Raw genomic sequence first — 21,351 nt, 5'->3', positions numbered from 1 at the left:
CTCTCTCTCTCTCTCTCTCTCTCTCTCTCTCTCTCTCTCTCTCTCTCCTGATTCTGTATGAACTAATATTTGATTATATTTTATTCAGGGGCATCTCAGTTTCAAGTAAAGCCAAAGCACTCCTGCTGATTGAGATGGGGCTCAAGAAATCCATTCATTTTTCTTGTTCGGTTAAGAAATAGAAATAGTCTGGTTGTGACTTCAGGCTCATCCTGATTCAATCCCCTCACTCAAGAGCAGGTTAGATAGTGAGGAAATAGTATTCTGGCATGTGTACCTTTGACCTATTGCCACTTTTCCTCTAAATGTCATACTATTGTTTTTCATGGCATGACCTGGACACCCTAGTCCTCCTTCCCCCAAGTTCAACAGTGATTGATAAACCTCAATAGGAAACTTGCATGAGGCAGATCTGAGAATACCTTCTTCCTACAGGCAACAAGCGGCAGATGAGTAATGGTACCTGAGTCAGATTTTAGGTGAACTTCATATGATACCAAAATTATAACAGGTAAAACAATCTGAATCCTCGACTAACTTCCAGCATTCACCAAGCCCTCAAGTTCATTCAGAAATGCTCAGCATAGTCAAGATACTATTGGGAATCATGGTGGGAAGAAGAGAATGAAAGAATCATTATTATTATTACTATTATTTACTTCTACTGCTCTCAGTTTTCATTTGATTCACCAATGCTGGAACATAAGGATTGATTTACACCTTGAGAATTATTGGAGGCTCAACTTCTATCCAGAGAAGCAGAACCAAAGTGGCCTTCAGTCTTCCCCTAGGTTTCCCTCCCTGTCCCAAGACAACTCACTGAGGAGCATGGCTTAGAAAGCAGGCCAGGGAGTGAGGTCAACAGGTTCTGGACATGTTTGTAACAATGCAGAATGAACCTCAATATCTAAGGGGTCATGGGTGGGATGGGAAATGACTTTAAGAAAAGCAAAGTAGGCTAAAAATAGTAACATAAAGGATTTGCTCCTGACATGAATAAAAAAGTTGAGTTTTTAACATTCATTCATCTATGCAGCTGAGCTACAGCCTGTCTAAATCCATCACTTGTCCCTTATATTGAAAATCCCCAGGTCAACAATTTTGCTGATTTTTAAAATGTTATTTTATCCATAAATTTTCATTTTTGTCTTCCTCCTCAGATGTCATCAAATCCGTATGCACTTACAAAAATATCCACCAAAATATTATGATTATAAATATTTTGAACTTGAAATTCATTCAGAACAATACCCAAACAAAATAAATCCCCTGGTGGTATAAAGCCCCAAATTTCCAGTTTCTCACATCTCCAGGAGAATTCCTGCAGTGAAAACAGCAATACTCACACAGACAATATAAACTGTTACTCTGCTTGAAAAGTCACAAGGGACTACACAGGAAGAGCTGACTGTATATTGCTGTTTTCCTTTACAGTTCTAAATGCAGGGACAACTTTCACTGGGAACTCTGACTCACATGAGTGTTTTGTAATGGAAGCTGGTGCTCTCAAGCCACTTAACATCAAATTATTCGATCATCTTGCCATTGCAACATGATTTAAATTTTTGTGGACTGTTCACTGTAAAGGTCCACTAAAGCATTCACTGAAGATATTAAGTCATTCTCTCTAGGGTTTGACTAACTTTCTTTTAAATACTTCAGGGTCACACTTTAGAAAAGCAACAACATTAACACACACACTTAAAATCACAAGTGCACATGAACTCCTAAACCTTATAACTTACAAAGGTTAACAAAATTGCAACAGCGAACTTCAAAGAAAACTCCTCATGTGGGGTACGTAACTAGGAAACAAGTACTAACACTTTGCAAAAACTGTGCGAACACAGTGATTTAAGAAATATTTCAAGTCCAGAGGGATCATTTATTTTTCTATCAAAACTGGTTCATTGTCCATATTTAGTTTACATATGTCATTTAGAATCCACTTACTGTTAGATGCTGGAACAGCCACGCCCTCATGATATTTGTGGCTACTTTGGGAAAGATGCCACGCTTTTTGTGACGCTTTTTGTCCTTATCAGGGTCATCATCGTCACCTGTGCTGGGGGAAGCTACACTGTTGTCCAAGCCATCACCTGCAAACATAGTGAATCAAATTTTGACTGATGCTACCTTGACATGCTTTATTCAAATAGAATGCCTTTGGATATAAACAAAACCAAAAGAGCAATTTAAATGATTAATAGTTTCTTTGGTACTTTTCTTTTTTTTCCGAGACAAAAGAGAAAGAACAAGGCCTAGGCTCAAAAGTAATCAGGTCTAAAGAACTTCTTCCAAAGAACAGTGCTAAAGGTCAAAGGGAATGGAGAGAAATAGCCAATCTCTTTAGTGGCTTTGTTGCCATGGTAATCATTCCAATCTGCATAGCTGAGACTCATTGAGACTGTCTAACTCTACTAGGGAGTTAAATATGGCGGTAGTCATGAACTGTTGCTGCCTGGGTATTCAAATTCCACATACAGTCATTGACATCAACTTGTGAGAAGATGCATTTAAGATATCAACTATTTCCACCAATCTTAAGACTGGTTAAACTAGGACAGGGAAATGTAGGTAATCCATCATATAAGAACTTTGACATAGGAATGCTTCAAATAGAATAGAATTTTTCTTAGGGAAAAGCATCCGGTTTTATAAGGGAAAACCCCCTGAAATGGTTTTTAAATTAGAAAACAACTACTATTTAAATCAAATAAAGTTATGCTAAATTAATAGTTAAGTTGGAGTTACATTACATTAGTAATCCAGGCAGTTTCTAAAATGTCTTCTAGATTTAAATTTTTTGCATCCTGAAGTCACTTGGTAATCTAGTTTTCTATATTGGATCCTATTTTTCCATTTTTTTTAATAACATTTAAACTGTTTCTTATAGAATATATTTTGGCTCTGTGATGCAACAAAATAAAAAAAAGTAGTATTCCTGTTATAATGCCACATTTAATAAGAAAAAATATAAAATTTCCATTCATATAATCAGTGTCAAAAATAAGTCACAAGATCCAAATGGAAGTAGCTATTATTTTTTTGTCTTGGTACCAAAGTCAAAAGGGAAAACAATAATGGACTCAACCCATACATTAATAAGTATCAAAGCTTCTGTCAAACATCCCCCTCCAGTGAGCCACCTAGGGCCCTGGTCTCCATGGATGCCTCTGCCTTTTAGAAATGGACTGGTTGATCTGGGTCCAGAAAAGAAGAGCTACAGGAGCCAGTCTTAGAAAAGAGATAACAAATACACCCCAGAGCACATTCCTTTAGTTAAAAAAGTTATTGGAGGGGAATCCGTAGAGTCCAAAGAACTTGGTAACTGTGGTAAGACAGATTTCCCAGTGACTAGACATAAGAACTAGCTTCAGATTCATTTACATGGCTTCATGAACTTCTCTATTTCCCATTTCTTTTCTTGAGGTTCTACATCCAAAAAGAATTCTCTATTTCATTTCAGTTATGCCAGTCTTACCTACAGTAGTTATGTTAAAACTCAGTTATTTGTAATAGCTCCCTCAGGAAACCCAACCCCCACCCTTGAGAAAAAAAAAAAGAAAAGTGACCCACTTTTTATTTTATTTTATGTGTTTTCAATTGCCTTGACTTGAGCTGAGCTGAAGTTGGAAAACTTTGTTGGGTGAGGAACTCATGTCAACATTTCTACTATTATTGTAGCATATGCCACAAATGCCAAACTTTTGCACAGCTTCTGAATTTAAACTTTTATTGGTTTACAATCCATAATTTCGCCGTATTTTAAGTGATCTCTGTTGTTAAAGGTCCACAGATTCACAGTCTGGACTCTTACTGGAAGAGATCATGAGGACCTCCCAACCCAAAGCCATCACTTCATCAGAGAAGAAAATCCTGTGTTTGGTGACTGGCTCAAGGTCATGTGGCTGGATGTGGAGCTGTTGGGGTCCATTCTGGACCAGACAACCTCATCCCTAAATCAATGCTCCCTTCCAGCCTACCCAAGTCTTTATTTGCATAACCAAGTGTTTTATGACAAGTCCCCTTGGGTTTGCCTAATAAATTCTTTGAAAGTCCAGTATTTAAAGAGGCTTTTTATACAGAGAAGCAATTCACCATATAAAATAACAATTCATTAAAGAAACATGAGAAAGGAAAACAACCCTCACCATTTAAATTTTCAATGGGCTAATCCACTTTCAATATGCAAAAGGTAACCAAGGAAAAGAAATATATGACTTGATCATTGATTAAAAATGAAAAGCTTCTAACCTAACAATACTGTTTTTCCCCACCTCTCGTGATTGTTTTCCACCTTTAAAAAAAAAAATAGCCTTTTTATCCATCTCAAACCCCTTCAGATTAATTTAGCAAGCAATGCCAAGCGCCTGCCTAGAAGAGAATTCATTGATAATTTATGGAAATATCTACTATAATCCAGTGGAGATGACTTTTTTCCAGCTTTGTGCATCAATAGATAATCAAGGCCTTAAAGCAGCCTTAGCTTCCCATTACCTCGGGCAAAAGAATTCCTGAAAGCGTGCCTTGAGGGCACCTGAATTATATACTCCATTAGGGGAGGAAGGTTTTCTGCATTCCATGTGTAACACTCACCAGAACCTTTCCTGTTTATTTCTGCTGTATGAAAGCAGAAGCATTAGGAACAGAATTTTTTAAGTGAAGACTTATGTAGATACAATGGAGAAACCTTTCAAGCAGGAGCCAGATCACCCCCTTCAGTCCCTGGCAGTGACCTCTCCCGAATAAAAGGTTTCTATTACATCATTAGCTCAAGCCAAAAACAGCCTTGGCTTAATGCACAGTTTGTTCTTCCTACTGTTTTTAGGCAAATACAGCTACTTTACTCCCATCTGGGAGGGAAATTACACTGCTGGGTTGTAATCTAAGACAAGATTTTCATTGGAAGCAAATGCTTTCAATCCAGTGTAAATACTGGTGCATGTTCAGAAAAGCCTAGAACAATAAACCCTGCTCCTTTCCGACACAGTCAGGGAAACGGAGACGATGGGGAAGGAGAAGAGCATAATAAAACAGACTATTCTAAAAGCAAACACTTTCATAGATTTTAATAAATTGTTTAACCTCTTCCACTTTCGAAAATTGAAAATTGATCTCGGAACGTCTCGACCTCAGAGGAGAGTCTCAATGGTCAATTGTACCTTTAGCATTTCCATTCACTCTGCAATTTGATACAGTCACCTCTATGCGGTCTCCAGAGGATTTATTTCCTTTTTTTTTTTTTTTTATTTTTAAGATCACTAAACAAACTTGGAGAACCGCCGGCCGACCACACGGCAGCAGGCAGCAGCTCTGAACCACATTTGTAAAATGTCAGCAGTGACTTCATTCCTGGAGCTGACTTCTCTTGCCGCCAAATGAAGGCAAACTGAAAAGGTGGAAATAATCATAAAAATGATGCTAGTCCATAAACAAGCTTACAGCCTCATTAGGATAGCAGTAGGCTCCAGTGGGTGATTTATGCTCGTTTTGCTGATGCTATGAGGAAATGCCATAGGGCGACTTTAGCCAACTGCTAATGGTTTCTGACAGCTTCTTAGCAACTAGTGCAAGCGACGTTGTGGCGTTTGCTAGTGACAGAAACCGAAAATGTCATATTATCTGCCCATGTGTCATGAAGTCCGTGTGGCAATTAACTAGCAGGCCAGTGACTGCGGGGCCAGAGGCTCCTGGAAATGGCCTTTGGCTATGCAGAGGCAGCCGTGGGGCGCTGAGTGCACACTGACTGCACAGAGGTAACATTCTAATGCAGAAATCCACTCCCTGCGACTTCCTGGGCTCTGATGAGACCAGGCCACTCAAATCCCTTTCTTTCCCCTCACTGAAGTGAAACTCTGGGCTCTTCTCTCTCTAGGCACTGGCTCTGGTGTTATCAGAAGGCTGGAGTGATCTGCTTTGATATGATTATCCGAAAGGCTCTTTAATTGGCAGTACCTGGTTCTATGCTTTTCGGACGCTGGATTCCAAGGTGCTAGCTATTTTTCTGCTCGGTCACAAATTAGTCTAAAAGGATTTAAGATCACTGAAGCACACTCATGGCCTGTCAGATTGCGAGGAGCCAAGGAACTCTGCACAGCAACAAGACACTATTTAAAAAACACCAGGCTTCTAACAGGGTGGGGGGGGGTGGTGGTGGTGGAGAATCTTGGCCACACTGTGCAGTTTCCGAGCTATCAAAACCAGGCACTATATGTCAAACTGTCAAACCTTTCAGCGTGGGCCATTTGCCCTTTCAAATAATATTTAAGAATTGTTTTTACAAAATTTTATAGGCCATGGTCTAGTGAAAGAGGCCAACCAACAAAGAAAGGAATTTGTACTACAATTCGTCTACGGACAATTTCTTGTGAGACCTGGGCCTGTCCCTACGGAGCAAGGCAGGTGACCTGTGGCAGCTCCCAGGCTGTCAGAGAGCTCAGATTTCAAACACGCTCAACTCAAACATCCCGAGTCGCCTATTTAAGCATGCCCAGGCATTTAGACTGTGCTATCTCCTGCCTTTCAAGGAGGGATAAAGCGGCATTTATCGTATTCAGGCCATTCAATGGGTCAGACTGACCGTGTCAGCAGGGGCTCCTCTCTGGCAGGTCAAAGCTCTGCTCCCATTTTTCTATCCCTACTAATTCCCCCGCCCCAGGGCTGCCAGTCCCCAAAACTTACTGGGAGTGAGGCAAGAACAAAACCCCCAAAAGTGCCCAAGATTTACATCCCAACTGATCAGAACTCTTGGTATCACTGGGCCATCAGGTAAAAATAAAGTGGGGAATCTGTCACAGGGCCCTCTGTTGGAGAGACAAGGCTCCTCATTAGGGATATGAACTTTCAACCATCAGGGCAAATGAATATGTAAGGTTGTGGACCCTCTTGTTTTGCTAGGAGCCAACTGGAAGCCACCATGGAGTCAAGACTCTTTCCTATGACATCTTTGTATGGAAGCTTCATAATTTTGGGTTCTATCTTGTCTTTGACCTTGACTTTCCCCGCTCTTGCCGTGTTTCGGAATGGAGTGTTTCTTACACCGTCCATAACTATAGCCTTCAACACTGAGTACCTTCTACTTTACATTGAAAGAGGTCTAAGTGGTCGATTCAAAAGCACACTTGTGAATGCATAGCTCAGGTTGTCAGGTGGCTAATTTTCAGGCAAACAGGAATGTTGTCCCATATTGTGATTGCTGACAAAAAGAAAGCACTACAGTAGGGTGCCTTTTTCTCTTTTCTCCCATAGCATATCTACAATGAGAAAATATGGCACTTGCCCCTAAAGTAGTGTGTAGAATGTTCCTGCCTTTCTAGTGGCTGCTGGCACAAATTTCTCCTCCATATGAAAAGGCTGGGTTTCCTTTGTAGAGGCCTATGCAGGATTGGTTTGGGAAAAAATGTAAAAATTTCCCCAAACCCACTTCTCCAGCTCCTGGTGGTGTCTAGTTAGCCAGAAGTCAGGTGGGATAATGTTTCTATGTTATGTTAAGAGGATAAGTGGTAAGATTTACAGACAGCCCTTCCTCAGGAACCAGCTAGAATACTTCAGAGGTCTTAAGGAGAGGTTTTTGTCTTCATTTAGAATGTATTATGGCTGCCAGAATCATTTTTCCAAAGCACATATCTGCTCATATCACCCTGGCTCTTAAAATCCTTCCGTGGCTCCCCTTTGCCTTCCGGATAAAGGTCACACTTTGCAGCCTGGTACGGAGGGCCTTTCAGGATCTCTCTCCCGGGTGTGTTTGCAACCTAGCTGTTGCCAAGTCCCTATATGTCTAGGTATTCCCCTCTCACCTGATCCTGAGCCTACCCCAAGTTCTCATCACCCCATGCAGAGTTCTCCAGATCTCCTGGCATTTTCTTGTGCTAGTCCTTCACCCAGGGGCAACCTTCTCTTCCTTCCCCAGCAACATGGCAGACTTCTTGGTGACCTTTAATGCTCCGCTCAACTGCCATATCCTGTAAGATACATTAGCTGGACTCTGGCTGATTTAGTGACCTCCCCCCCCCATACACACACACACACACACACACACACACACACACACACACACACTCCAGAGTGATTTTTCTTCTCCTGACATTTCTCCATCCTCTGTGCATTGTACTTGACTAGGACAATATTGACTTCCGAGATATATTCTTGACTTGATCATAGGATCTGAAAGCAGGGACCAAGTCATATACTTCTCTGTTCCCTAACCCCAGTATTACCCTGGTGTCAAGGTTACAACTTGTTCGTTGCTTATTAAATGAAAGAATAAATGCATGACTGTATTTTTTTTTTTTTTTTTTTTTTTGCTGTGTGGAGAAAAGCCATGATTTCAGTTTCCACCTGTTACATTTCTTTTTGAGACGTGTATATATCAGACTCTTGAAAAAGGTTCACCAATGAAATTCGAGAAACAACTATCAGAAAACATAAAAGAAATGCATTCACTGGAGCTAGGATGTTTCCTTGGAAACTTAAGCCTATCTTGGACAAAGAAAGTCCTGACAATTAAAGTATCAGAATTATTTATAACATTTACAATAGTCTTTCAAAAAATATACCACTACTTCCTGTAATTGTCACTGAAAATGATTTACCTAAAATATTTTGCTGTTTGTGCATTTTCTTTCGGGCTCAGCTTTACAAAATAAAGCAAAGGCTGTTTCCTTCTGCATGTTTCCCAATGAATTACTTATTTTCCCCTCTTGACACATCTCCCAGTTTTACCACAGCAAAGAACCTCAATTACCTAAAGCAGATAATTTGGGCCTGAGCTCAAACTCCAGACCCACACTGTAAACATCTGGTGATAAATATAAAACCCCTCAAAACTCTGGACTTCCTTGGTTTTTCCCATAGCATTCTTGCACATCTGCCTCAGCAATTTTCCAGCAACAGGTTATCTGAGGACTTCAGTATCTGATACTGTGACACAAATGAAATGTCATAGGATCCTAGGTGACACGAGGAAGGAGCTAGTCAGATATATGAAAATACACTTCAATTCCTTAAGTCTTGTTACACAGTGCATTTCATGTACTTCCAAATCTGAGGCTAATATACAAAAATGTAATTATCTAAATCCAATGATTGACTTGAAAGTTTCATTAGGATTCTGTTAACTCCTTGGCCTCCCTTTTCTATCCTTTCCTGTGCATTTTTTAAAAATAATTTTTAATATCTTCTCATCCTTAGGTGCAGACGTTTTCCTTGATTTTCTTTGTTCAAAGTGACTTCCCGTTGATTAGAGAAAAAAAAAAAAACAGAAAAGGAGAGCGCATTCTTATGTTACTTTATTTTGTTACCCACAGTTTTCCTGAAAAATTTGAGGTGATTCTTTTGGGGGGAAAAAAAATAAGGAGTTAGCTGTGGACACCTGCCGTAAAAGGGCTAAGTTCTAGAAGGAGCTCAACACATGTCCTATGGTAGAGACAGACCAACAGCATTGATGGAAAAGATGGACCTAAGACTTGTGTGGGAGGAGATTTGGAATGCCATCTTGTGGCACTTATAATAACAAATAGCTCCATGTGCCCCATGGAGGTTTACCATGAAGCTTTCTCTTTCTGGTTAAATTTGGGTTTGTCGAATGGGGACAAGAAATTGATAATACTTAACCACGGTAGAATGAGTTCACAGTCTTCAGTGGACTTCTGACATACAGAAACCTAAGAATTGGAGAATCAGAGTCTGTAGAAAGTCCTTCTTTCTGCCAGTGTACTATTCGCCTTCTCTAAAGAGAAAAATGTGGCATTTAAAAATAAGCCCCACCGGACACAGTGGCGCATGCCTGTAATTCCAGTGGCTTGGGAGGTGGAGGCAGGAGGATCTCAAGTTCAAAGCCAGCCTCAGCAAAAGCGAGGCACTAAGCAACTCAGGGAGACCCTGTCTCTAAATAAAATACAAAATAGGGCTGGGGATGTGGCTCAATGGCCAAGTGCCCCTGAATTCAATCCCTGGCACCAAATAAATAAATAAATAAATAAACATGAGCCCCATACAGAGAGCCATCTTGTACATTTACAGTCACTCATTTTTATTCATCCATTTAACAATAATGCAGTGAACTCTTACTATGTCCCAAACACTCTGAAAACACTTAGAGACACAAATGGTGAAGAGCATCAGAAAGAGTCTGTTTCCATCAAGTATTCCCATTAGACCGCACAAACGTTAAACAAAATAATTGCATTAATTAATGTACAACTGCAAAATGAAGCACTTAATCCCAAAGAAATAGAAACGAGCAAATGTGTGAAATAAAGGGCATCACCTGAGGCAGGTGTGGTCAAGAGCAGAAATCGGAAGCGGGATGGTGGTGGTGGTTGCGGGGAAGTCCACTAGATGTGATGGGCAGCCTAGGACAGAGGACAGAGGAGAGTGCTCCAAGACATCTGGAACAGCTGGCACCAAGGCCTTGTGTGGCACAACAACCACAGAATTGGAACCCGGGAAAGTGGAACAAGATGGGGCAGGGGAGACAGGAGAGGCGAGACCACACAGGGCCTTGTGGGTGTCTGTCCCTGCAGCGCTGAGAGTCTGGACCTATCAGCGTATTTCTGTGGAGCTATGGGTGTCCTCTCCCTCGCCCGCCCTGACAGTACCTAAATTGGATCAAATAAAGCCTCACTCCTCCGTGTCTCTTTCTAGTTCAACCTAACATCCTCTGTGACGGTTTAGATCTGCAATGTCTCCCCAAAAGTTAAGTGTCATGCAACGCAGCAGCGGTCAGAAGTCAGACGACTGGATGGTGAGGGCTCTGACGTCATCAGGATCATCCAGCTGGTGGGTTAATAATATGGATGGAGTGAGAGGTAACTAGGGGGTAGGTGGGGCATGGCTGGAGGAAGTAGGTCACTGGGGGGCATGGCCGCCGGCATCTACATATGATGTATGTCATATCTACATATGACCCTGGCCCCTTCCTCTTTTTTTTTTTTTTTTTAGTTGTCAATGGGCCTTTATTGTACTTATTTTTATGTGGTGCTGAGAATCGAACCCAGGGCCTCACACGTCCTAGGCAAGCGCTCTGCCACTGAGCCACGGCCCCAGCCCCGTCCTCTCACACTGTTTGCTTCCTGGCTGCCTTGAGCAGCTTCCCTCCGCCATGCCATGCCAACCTGCTGTTCTCCCTGGGAGCTGGCTGACCATGGACTCAAAACATCTAAAATCCTAAGCCAAAATAAGTCATTTTTACCTCTTAATTGTCCTTGTCAAGTATTTTTGTCACAGCCATGGAAAGCTCACTAACACATCCCCCATTTTTAAACTAAGATTGAAGAATGAGGGACAATAGAAACTCACAGAGTCCATTCAGGTTGTCCCCAATTAAGACACATGTTAACACACGACTGTTTTGTTTGGTTGTTTGTTTTGTTTTGGAGAGAAACTTTCTTGTAGAAATATTCTTACTATTTAGTGAATCATTTCTATTTATTTATGGAACCAAGGGTCCCTTTACCACTGAACTACATCCCCAGTCCTTTCTCATTTTTATGTTGAGACAGAGTCTCACTAAGTTGCTGAAGCTTGTGGCAAACAGGAGATCCTCCTGCCTCAGCCTCCTGAGCTGGTGGGATTGCAGACGTGCATCACCGTGCCTGGTTAGATACACGTTACATCCTGATGTCAACTGGTAAATAGGTATCCAGGACATTTAGAACCCATTTTCACATAGAAGAAGCAAGTTATGAATGACGTTAGGTCCCAAAGCCAGCCTGGCAAAGGCAAAGTAATTCAGTAAGTAAATGAAGTTCCAGGTGACATCTGAGCCCTGAGTGGAAGGAGTCAAAAAGAACTGGAATAAGGAGGAAGTTGAGTTTCTTCTCATATTCCGGTGCGTGGAATGCATAGAGCTGCCTACATACAGAGGACAAACAGAGTGATGAATTGGGGTTGGGGGAGGAGAGAGAGAGAGAGAGAGAGAGAGAGAGAGAGAGAGAGAGAGAGAGAGAAGCAGCTTAGGAAAATATGAGACATGTGTAATAGCTTGCAGCACTCCTTTTCTGTCTCTCTCCACAGCACCCCCTTCCTGGAGTTTCCAGGTATACAACACTTACCTAGAGGAGGCTCTTGCCCTCCCACCTGGACCTATTCTTCTCCTGCTCTGAATTAACCCCCATCACTTCCCAACAACAACAAAAAAATGCCCACCCTTTTAGGATTGTTGACCTAAGCCCAACTTTCAGTGGAAAGCCATCCAAAAGACCAATTTAGATGAGGAAGGAATAACTGATGTTCTTTTCAACTACCCAGAAGCATGGGGCATTTTTAAAAAACAGACGTGTGAATGCAAATGAATCTGAGTCTTTAAATGGCAGAATTTTAGGCAAAGTAAATAAGCAAGATTTTTTTAAAAACACACACAGCTTGTGTTGGGGAAGAGAGTTTGGTTTGGTTTTATTTTATTTTTTAATTAACAGATGCCACTCTCACAAAAGAGCCCAGTGTCTCTTCAAACTGATCATGACATCCCATCCCTTGTCCCCACCACGCACCCCAGTTTGCCATCCCCCCACTTTACTCCTGCCTAGATTTGGGAGGTCAGGTGTCTCTAAACACTCCAAGGTTTTTACAGAAATTGTCATGACAGTTAATGATTCCATGGATGTAACACAGCGAGAATACAAGCCAGAGATCTAGGTTGAATATTTGTGTGTATATGTAGGTCATTCATAATTTGGGTGTTTATGTCAGAGATTGCCAGCCTGTTGAAATAAATTTGGAATAACTTCCTCACTATAAATAGTGCATTCGATTAAGCTTCTATCACTTCAGGATTCTTCACTGTCAACACAAATAATGTATAAAACGTAACTGGGTGAAAAATTTGGAAGGCATTCAACATAATAACTGAGACCCAGAATGAAAATATTTACTAAATCTTTATGGAACAGAATTTTTTTTTCAAAATCTTAATGTGCACTTGAGGAAATTAAATGAAGACAGGGGACTCCCTAAATTTATAAAATGTAAGCATTGTGCATTAGAGTGGGTCAGTATTCACATTTATAGTGTGCTTAAGATTTATCTATATAAGTGTTCATACAAATAGGGTACTTTGGACAGACTTGCCATTTACTAAGAAATCAGATGAACTTTTTTGGTGGAGTGGGCTGCTACCAGAAATTGAACCCAGGAATGCTCTATCACTGAACTACACCACTGCCTCCTGCCCCCCAGCCTTTTCATTCTGTATTTGAGAAAGGGTCTTGCTAAGTTGCCCAGGCTGGCCTTGAACTTGCCATCCTCCTGCCTCAGCCTCCTGAGTAGCTGGGTTTATAGGCGTGTACCATCACACCTGACTGTACTTGATTTTTTAAGATAGAAATACCTTTTTCTAATAATTGAATATGACTTTTTGACTTGAATTCCCCTCAGGGGAACAATAGTAAATTAGTTGCCTACACACAGAGAACAAACAGCAGAGATGAATGGGGGTGGGGAGGAGAGAGAGAGAGAGAGAGAGAGAGAGAGAGAGAGAGAGAGAGAGATCTTACTCTTTTTTTTTCATCCATTCAGCATTTTTTTTTAAAACTAAACACCATGGAAAATCCCTGCAAAAACAGCATAACTTCTTAATAGAGTCTTAGAAACTTCAGGATGTGAGTATGCTGCAAAATATTACTGAAATCTACATATTGCACTAACAGTAAAACAAAATGGAAATCCCCCAACTTTGTTTCTAAGAAAATACACTTGGAAATGCAAAGGTAAAACAGTGCCGAAGTCATGAAGTTTTATTTTGAATCAACAGCTCAGAAAGTCTTTTGAGAACCAGCACCTAGCCTGTTTCATCAAGTTCTTTTAGTAATGCGAGTCCATTACTTAAAATAATCTCCCCAAATATCAATAAGTCATATATTAATGAATGAGCATAAAGTTCTATATAATCATGAAAATAGATTTTTTTAGGAAAAAAGAAAACAGATGTCACATATGGGACCTTATAGACAGGCAAACATACACACACACACACACACACACACACACACACACACATACACCACATACAAAATATTTGCATGATGCCTTAAAAAAGTTTGCTTATTTTAAAACTTCTATAGTACTTTGTGTGTTTGTTATTAGGCATGCATGTGTATACATACATACACTTTTACACAGATAGGATAGTTCTTATTTATCTCAGAGTTCACTTTTTCAACAACTTAATTACCAGGTGAATGCTTGAAAAATGGGATTTTTAAAAAAGTTTCTGAAATCCAGATTAGCAATAATGGTTCTCAACTTTAGCTACATGTAGAATCATGTTGTAGCTTTTTTTTTTTCTTTTTCTTTTTATTTGGGTACTGGTGATTGAACTCAGGGCCACTTGATCACTGAGCCACATCCCCAGCCCTATTTTGTATTTTATTTAGAGACGGGGTCTCACTGAGTTGCTCAGCACCTTGCTTTTTCGGAGGCTGGCTTTGAACTCATGATCCTCCTTCCTTCACCTCCTGAGCTGCTGGGATTGCAGACGTGGGCCACTGCCCCTGACATGTTGTACCTTTTATAAATCCTGGTGCCTACGTGGCACTGGAGACCAATTCAATGAGTATTTCAGGGAGTAGGCTAAGAAAGATCCCAGTATTAGAGATTTTTGTACCACCACATTGAAAACCAGCAGATAGAACCATAGATTTTTTTCTGGTAAAACCCGTACACTTTCTATAGATCAATGACCAAAGATGCTCCATCAAAGAGAGTTACATTTATTTCATTTGCAATTCTCAAATGTTTGCTCATCTGATTTCTGGCCTTGTGGTCTGTACACTGAGAGCTTTGTAAAAATAATAATAATAATAATAATAATAATAATATACAGAAGCAAAACATAAAAATAAAAAAAAATTAGAACCTAAGAGGCATTACATACTAGGGACCTTTAACATAGTGAAAAACAACCCCATAAATGCTTAAAAGGCTGTGCAGACCCTCTTTAAAATATATAACACATAGCACATATGTGAAAATATCTAACACATAACTCACATGTCTACTGACTTCAAATTACATTTAAAATATTTATTATAATCAGTATAATAGAGAATATGTACAGCCTGGAAATATTTTCATCAAAATACCCTTAAAATTGTAATATTTTTAAAAGTAGGATTCTGTTCATCTGGATCACATCATTCTTGGATGACACCAGATAAACCAGTATGCTGTGTCTGTACTCTATAGAAACTCTTTCCACATGAGTACCCTGTCTTTGCTGCTCTGTGTGGCTAGAGGCCCTACAGCCTTCATAGCAATGACCGTGAGGCATTGGTTAAATGTAATGCAACCCGTCCACCTTCTGACTCTCCTTGGCTTCCTGGGAACCTTGTCTCAAGACACTCATGGGGACACTCTCCTCTTGCTCCCTCACTGATGCCCTTTTATTCTGTTCTCATTGGTAAGGAAGTATAAGGGAAGACAGGGTTGCAGGTAGGGCCACTGGACATTTGAAGGGGGAACAGGACTCAGCAAGGAAAATGATGTGAAGTAAGGCAGAATTTGGAGGACAGGAAACGCCAAGTGTCAAGGGAGGAGAAAGAAATGCTATTCTGTCCATGGAGATTTCTTTGCAAACGAAGTAAAATGAGGCGAGGCTTTGAAATGTGAATTACTGAGTGTTTGGGAGAATAAAGATATATTAAGTACAGTTAGAAGTAAAATAGGTAAGAAATGAAATTGGAATGAAAGAATGAAGTTGGAATGAAAATAATAATAATAACAAAGCTTCCGCTACCCTCTGATTACAAAGCCACCTAAAAACCCAAGCAGAGGTTGGAGAATCACTGGCATGCATCTATTATTGCACCTAATGCGCTTTCCTTTGATTAAGGAGATTCCAGTTCTTTTGTGGATTTGTAGTGCCACTCACACCAGCCACTCGATTAATTAGGGACAAGTGCTTGCCTTTCAGTAAGCATACTTTGCAAACCGGTGGCTTCAGTTTGGTGGGCAGAGTAAAGATAAGGCTAACCTTCTAGCGCAGCGCTATTCACTTTCATGTGCACACGAAGCACCTGGGATTTTGTTAAACTGCAGGTTCAGATTTAGCAGCCAAGAGCCTGGGATTCTGCATTTCTTACGCGCTCGGGGATCTGTGCATGCTATGCTGCCAGTCTAGGAGCTCACTGTGACTCTCCGCAAGATTGTGGAGAAGCTTCTTCTCCAAGCAAATAAAGCTGGGTGTGTTGGGAGCACATGTCTGCCTCGCTGAAGAGGTAAACAGGGGTGGTCTCTGGCTACTCTGTGCAGTGAAGACTGTACATGCACTTGCTGGACAAGAATGGACACAAGGCTACTTGGGCCTCATATTTTAAATAGGTGGCATCAGTGATGTTTCTCAGACTAACTGGCACAGCAGAAAAAGCCAGGTTGAATCAGGATTCTTTCTGTTAGTGCCACAGGCCTTGCTCCCCAGTATCTCTTCACCTTGTAAGATTCCTCACTTCTTGTCTCCACCTTGGTAACTTGGTATTGTAAGAGGATAGTGTAGTCCCTGGACTCAGATTGTCTGGGTTTATGTAAATCCCATCTGTACCACTTAATAACTGCGAGACCCTGGGAGAGTTGTTCAACCTCTCTAGGTCTCTCTTCTATCCCTCTGGAAAGAGTGAACACAGTCAGAGTACTGACACGACACCTAAGAGTTATTGGGCATGTTAAATAAAACAAGCTGCTTAAGAGATGTTTGACACTTCACCTGGCAGCAGCAACTTGGCTCAGTGAAAGTAAGTACTTGTGTTTTTTTGGTTAATGGGAGATTTCTTTGAGCAGGGAGACAATCTGAAGCCCTCACCCAGAGCCTTAAGACAAGTACTGCTACTCCTGCCATCCCATTCCCATTCCCAGGGGCCTGACAATCCTAAAATACCCACACCCACTTTCCTATCCATCACTGCACACTTCTCTCCTCTTCCTTCCTTTCCTTTTGTTTCTCTTTCCTTGTCTTAAAACCCTGGAGTGAGCTAGAGCTCTGTAAGTGTACTTCAGAGTAAAATGGCAGTGTTACCTGGATCATCCCATTGCACAGAGCTGGCTGCCTACTGGTGGATGGGGACACAGTACAAAGCAACTTTTACTAGTATAGTTGTCCCCTTGTACCCTCAGGGGACACCTTCCAAGATCTCTACTGGATGCTAGAAACTAAGAACAGTGCCAGACACTACATATGCAATGCCTTTTCCTGAATGTGCATCCTTATGATAAAGTTTAATTTATATATTAGGCACAGTGAAAGATCAACAACAATGACTAATCATAAAAGAGAACAATTATGACTACATATTGTAATAAAATTTACTTTAAAATGATGAAAAACAATGTATTATTTCTTTCTGGAACTTTCCACTTAATATTTTTGGATCATAGATGACCTCGGGTAACTGAAACTGTAGAAAGCAGAGCCACAGATAAAGGGGACTACTATGCAGGTTCTTATTTCCCCACACAAAAAAAGGTTAATTCATAATAACTTGCCCTCTGGATTCTACATAATATTTCTGCAGCAGGCATTAATGGCAAGTGTTTTTGTTTTACTAACATGAAAAAAAGTTCTATCATTTCAGAAAATACCTTTGAAATCCAGGAAAAGTGAAATGCACTATAGAAAAATAAGCCAAATTTTCCATCTCTTGTTTAGATAGTGAGAAAAATAGAAATACTAAAATCTAACATTTATTGAGCACTTACTAGATATTTGAAATTATACATGACATTGAACTTAGGTCAAATAATCCTCATAAGAGCTTTAGAAATTAAAGTGAAATTTGTTATCATGATAGAAAAAGAAAGGAAAAGAAAAGAAAAAAGTCAATTTCTTCTATATTTAAAAAATTTCTTTCTTGCCAGGTGCAATGGCATATGCCTGTAATTCCAGCATCTGAGGAGGCTGAGGCAGGAAGATTGCAAACTTAGGGAGACACTGTTGCAAAATAAAAAAGACAAAGGGTGTAGCTAAGTAGTAAAGCACCCCTGGGTTCAACCTTCCAGTACCACCCCCCCAAAAAAAAAAAGAAAAAAGAAAGAAAGAAAAAAAATCTTATTTGGCACTGATTTCTCAAAGACTAAAACCTAAGAGAAATAACCCATATTTACTAATTGGTGATTATAGACTGCACAGAGATAATACACCCTGCTAAGTACTTTTCTGAATTATCTCATTTAATCCTTGCAAAACCCTTGTTGCAAGATAAGGAAATAGAGGTCTTTGTGGACTCAAATTCAGGTCTGACCTTAGGCTAACCTCTTAATCACTCTAGAGCTACCCTCTCCTTTCAGTCTCATCAGATTAGATAATATCAACCAAGGTGCATTTCCTTAGCCTCCAAGAAGCCTTTCAAGGGTGCTGAGGGCCCTGTCTCACTGCTGTCTGCTGTCCAAGCCAGCACACCTTCCAAAGAAGGAAGCTACACAGAGCACATGTCTCAGGGTGGGGAGTGTGCACACCTGGGTCAAGGGAATGGTAAAAGGTTAAACGTGAAAAAAAAAAAAAAAAAAAAAAACCTCACTCAGAAACAAAGAAAACCAGTACTAAACATTTATGGATTTAGAGAAGAAAGTTTAAAAGAAGGGAGAGACATCAGTTCCAATCCTTTGTAAAATCAAGAATACCTATCCAAGGAAGTTTTCTGAATGTGCTTTCAAAACATTAAAAAAAAAAAAAGTCCTGTCTGGGAATCCTGTCCCAGCTAGGGTGCCTCCCCTAGGTCCTGGCTGCCCTAGGGGGCCTAGGCAGGCCTGCCTATGAAATGACAAAAAGGTCCTCGCCTGGGACACAAAGGAGGACAAAGCAGACATTTTCCAGCATCACACAAATGTTTTCAAGAGTCTCTCCATGTCAGGAATCTGAAATTCTGCTAATAGAAAAGCCGGGAGGCACCTGTCTTCTCCTGAGGCCGCTGTGCACTCTGAAATTGGGAAATTCGCCTTGACCAGGCACCCCCCAGGCTTCTATGGAAGAAGGGGAAAAAAGAGGACGACCTGAAGCTCACAGGAGAGTTTCTCCTCTCACCATTTATGTGTCAAAGAGAGGAAACTCTCCCCTCCCAGGGCAGGGGGAATTTATAAACACAAACAAGGCTGCCCGTGGGACATCAGCCTAGAGCAAGGACATGCACACACTGCCCCCATGCTGAGGGGTGGTGGTGTCCCTCATCTGCTATGCAGAAATCCCATCTAACACCCCCAGAGACGGGAGGCTTGGCAGAGGGCTTTTGACAACAATGATGCCAGAGGCATACTACCCTGAAATCCACCTGGGGCAAGAAGAAAGTCTTAGAAACCAATGGATTCTTCCCTTGCTTCCCTCCTCAGTGCAATTGTGACCCTAACCATCAGCTGGCTGGGAAGCCCTGTCCCTTCCCCTCCCTCAGGCCTTCTTTCTCAGGACTGAACACTGATTCCATCCCTGCTGCTGGAGGAGATGTCTCCCTCCCAGACTTCAGAATGCCTATGCCAGGCCTGCCTGACTTCTGAGTTGGCCTGTGGCCTAGAATTCCTGTTGCTGGCCCCACCTAGCAGACGGAGTATGCCCAAATGCCAGGCCTGAACTTGCTACACCCTTTGGACACTCTATCTTGGACCACCCAACTGCCTGCACAGAAGCCAACTTCTATATCCAGGTTAAGTGCTCCAAAGCTGCATTCTTCTTCTACAGGGGGGGTGTTTCTACTCTGTCCCAGGATCCTCTTGCTGCCCAGTGGCTCTGTGTGGCTAGGGTGTAGCAAGTCTCCTAAGCCTCAGCATTTCCTGCTTCCTTCTCATCTGGTGTGCAAGACTGGGGAACAGCCCCAAATCGCATCCATTGGAACCCCCGGTGGTCTGGGAGACGATGATTTCTATATTGGATACCAAAAAGGGGTGTAGAAAACATAGCCATCTTTCTTCCAGAAACACCTCAGAAGTAACTTTCCCTACGTCAGGCATCTCTGTAATATTTGAGCAACAAGTTTCCTCCCATGCACAATCTGATCTGAGCAAAAGCATGGAAAAGTTGAGTGGGGTCTCTGCAGGCCCAAAGCTAGATGTGTATCTTTTTTTCTAGGCAAAAGATGCAAGTATGATCAAGTTAAGAAAAATCAGGAACTTTTGAAAATGAAGAAGTGTTAAGATGATCTGCATGAGAGAAGACCAAAAAAAAGTCTCAAGGTATGGAAGAAAACTAAAATTTTGAATCTAGCTTAAGCAATCATGGTAATAGACTCTATTCTACACCAGCTTGTTTTCCTTATTTAAAAAAAAATATGTAAAGTGGTTGTTCTGGAGCTGTGCTTAGGGTGTCTGAATATGCAGTGAGGTTTCCAGGTATTTTGACAGCTGACAGGGCACCAAGGCAACTTTCTAAGTGGTCTAAGATTTTACAACATCAGTCCCCTGTTTCTCGTCTTTCCAAGTTCCTCTGCTTCCCCCAAACATAGGCACTCTGGGTCAGATATGGGGCTGAAGTCCCGATCACCTGCTGGGTGACCCACCTTCATGAAGTGACTCAATTCTGCTGAGCCTCCCTTCCCTGGGCAACAGAAGAGGTGGTGGTGACAAGGAACTAGCTAATTCGAAGAACATTGTGAGAACAAGTGAGATGATATTTGAGAAGTTGTGACATGCTATTAAAATGTCCCTTCCCTTGGGAGAACTCCCAGGATCCTCCAACACAAGGGTAGGTGCATTTTCCACGCGCAAGAAGGAAGCTATCTATTATAACTTATTTTTTTACTGTATTTCCATGGCCTGTTTATTCACAGGCATTCCTATCAGATTCTAAGCTCCTTAAGCACAGCAAATGATCTTGTTCTCTACTGAATATCCTCAAGGCATGGTATTAATATGTACATCAGTGTTTGTTGAATGAATGGCAGACTGAAATCATAATCTATTTAGATTTGTTTAAAATGTGTAAGGTGGTTTGTGGGAAGGGGAGGCACTAGAAAAATACCTTACCTTTTTAAGTTCTGTTTATCTACAGAAAAAAATACATTTCTTATCCTGAGCTTATTCTTCTCTCCCCATACACATGAAATATACAGATTTTATTATAAGAAATTTTTAACAACGAAGTTGGCCTTGTGCTCTTGGAGTTTGCTAAGTCCTCATTACTATTACATATGGAACAATGATTGAAAGGAGGGGAAAGGCTCTTACAACATGCTATCTCTGGTCATATGATAAACTAATGAAGTATAAGCTTCATTCATCTGGTTAAACCTATGTGTTTCTGTATAGACCATCACACTACCACCTGTACATGCTGAAGATAATGTTTTCCATGAAATAATGATATACTTAAAGAATTGTTCTTTGACTAAATTCTACTGACATTGCCACTAAGTGCAATATTGACAGATGATGCACTCATAT

General features: G+C 41.0%; 1 protein-coding gene across 1 annotated transcript in view; it reads right to left on the bottom strand.

Moving 5' to 3' along the window:
• Meis1 (Meis homeobox 1) overlaps positions 1–21,351 on the bottom strand; it is a 134,713-nt gene that overhangs the window by 57,626 nt on the left and 55,736 nt on the right. The window contains exon 8 of the mRNA XM_026387194.2: positions 1,954–2,099. Coding sequence (XP_026242979.1) covers positions 1,954–2,099 — 146 coding nt within the window. The remainder of the gene's footprint in view (positions 1–1,953; positions 2,100–21,351) is intronic.

Source organism: Urocitellus parryii, chromosome 12 (assembly GCF_045843805.1).
Source record: "Urocitellus parryii isolate mUroPar1 chromosome 12, mUroPar1.hap1, whole genome shotgun sequence".
Taxonomy (NCBI): domain Eukaryota; kingdom Metazoa; phylum Chordata; class Mammalia; order Rodentia; family Sciuridae; genus Urocitellus; species Urocitellus parryii.
Note: the sequence above shows the minus strand (reverse complement) of the source record. Positions and strands in the feature narration are given on the sequence as shown.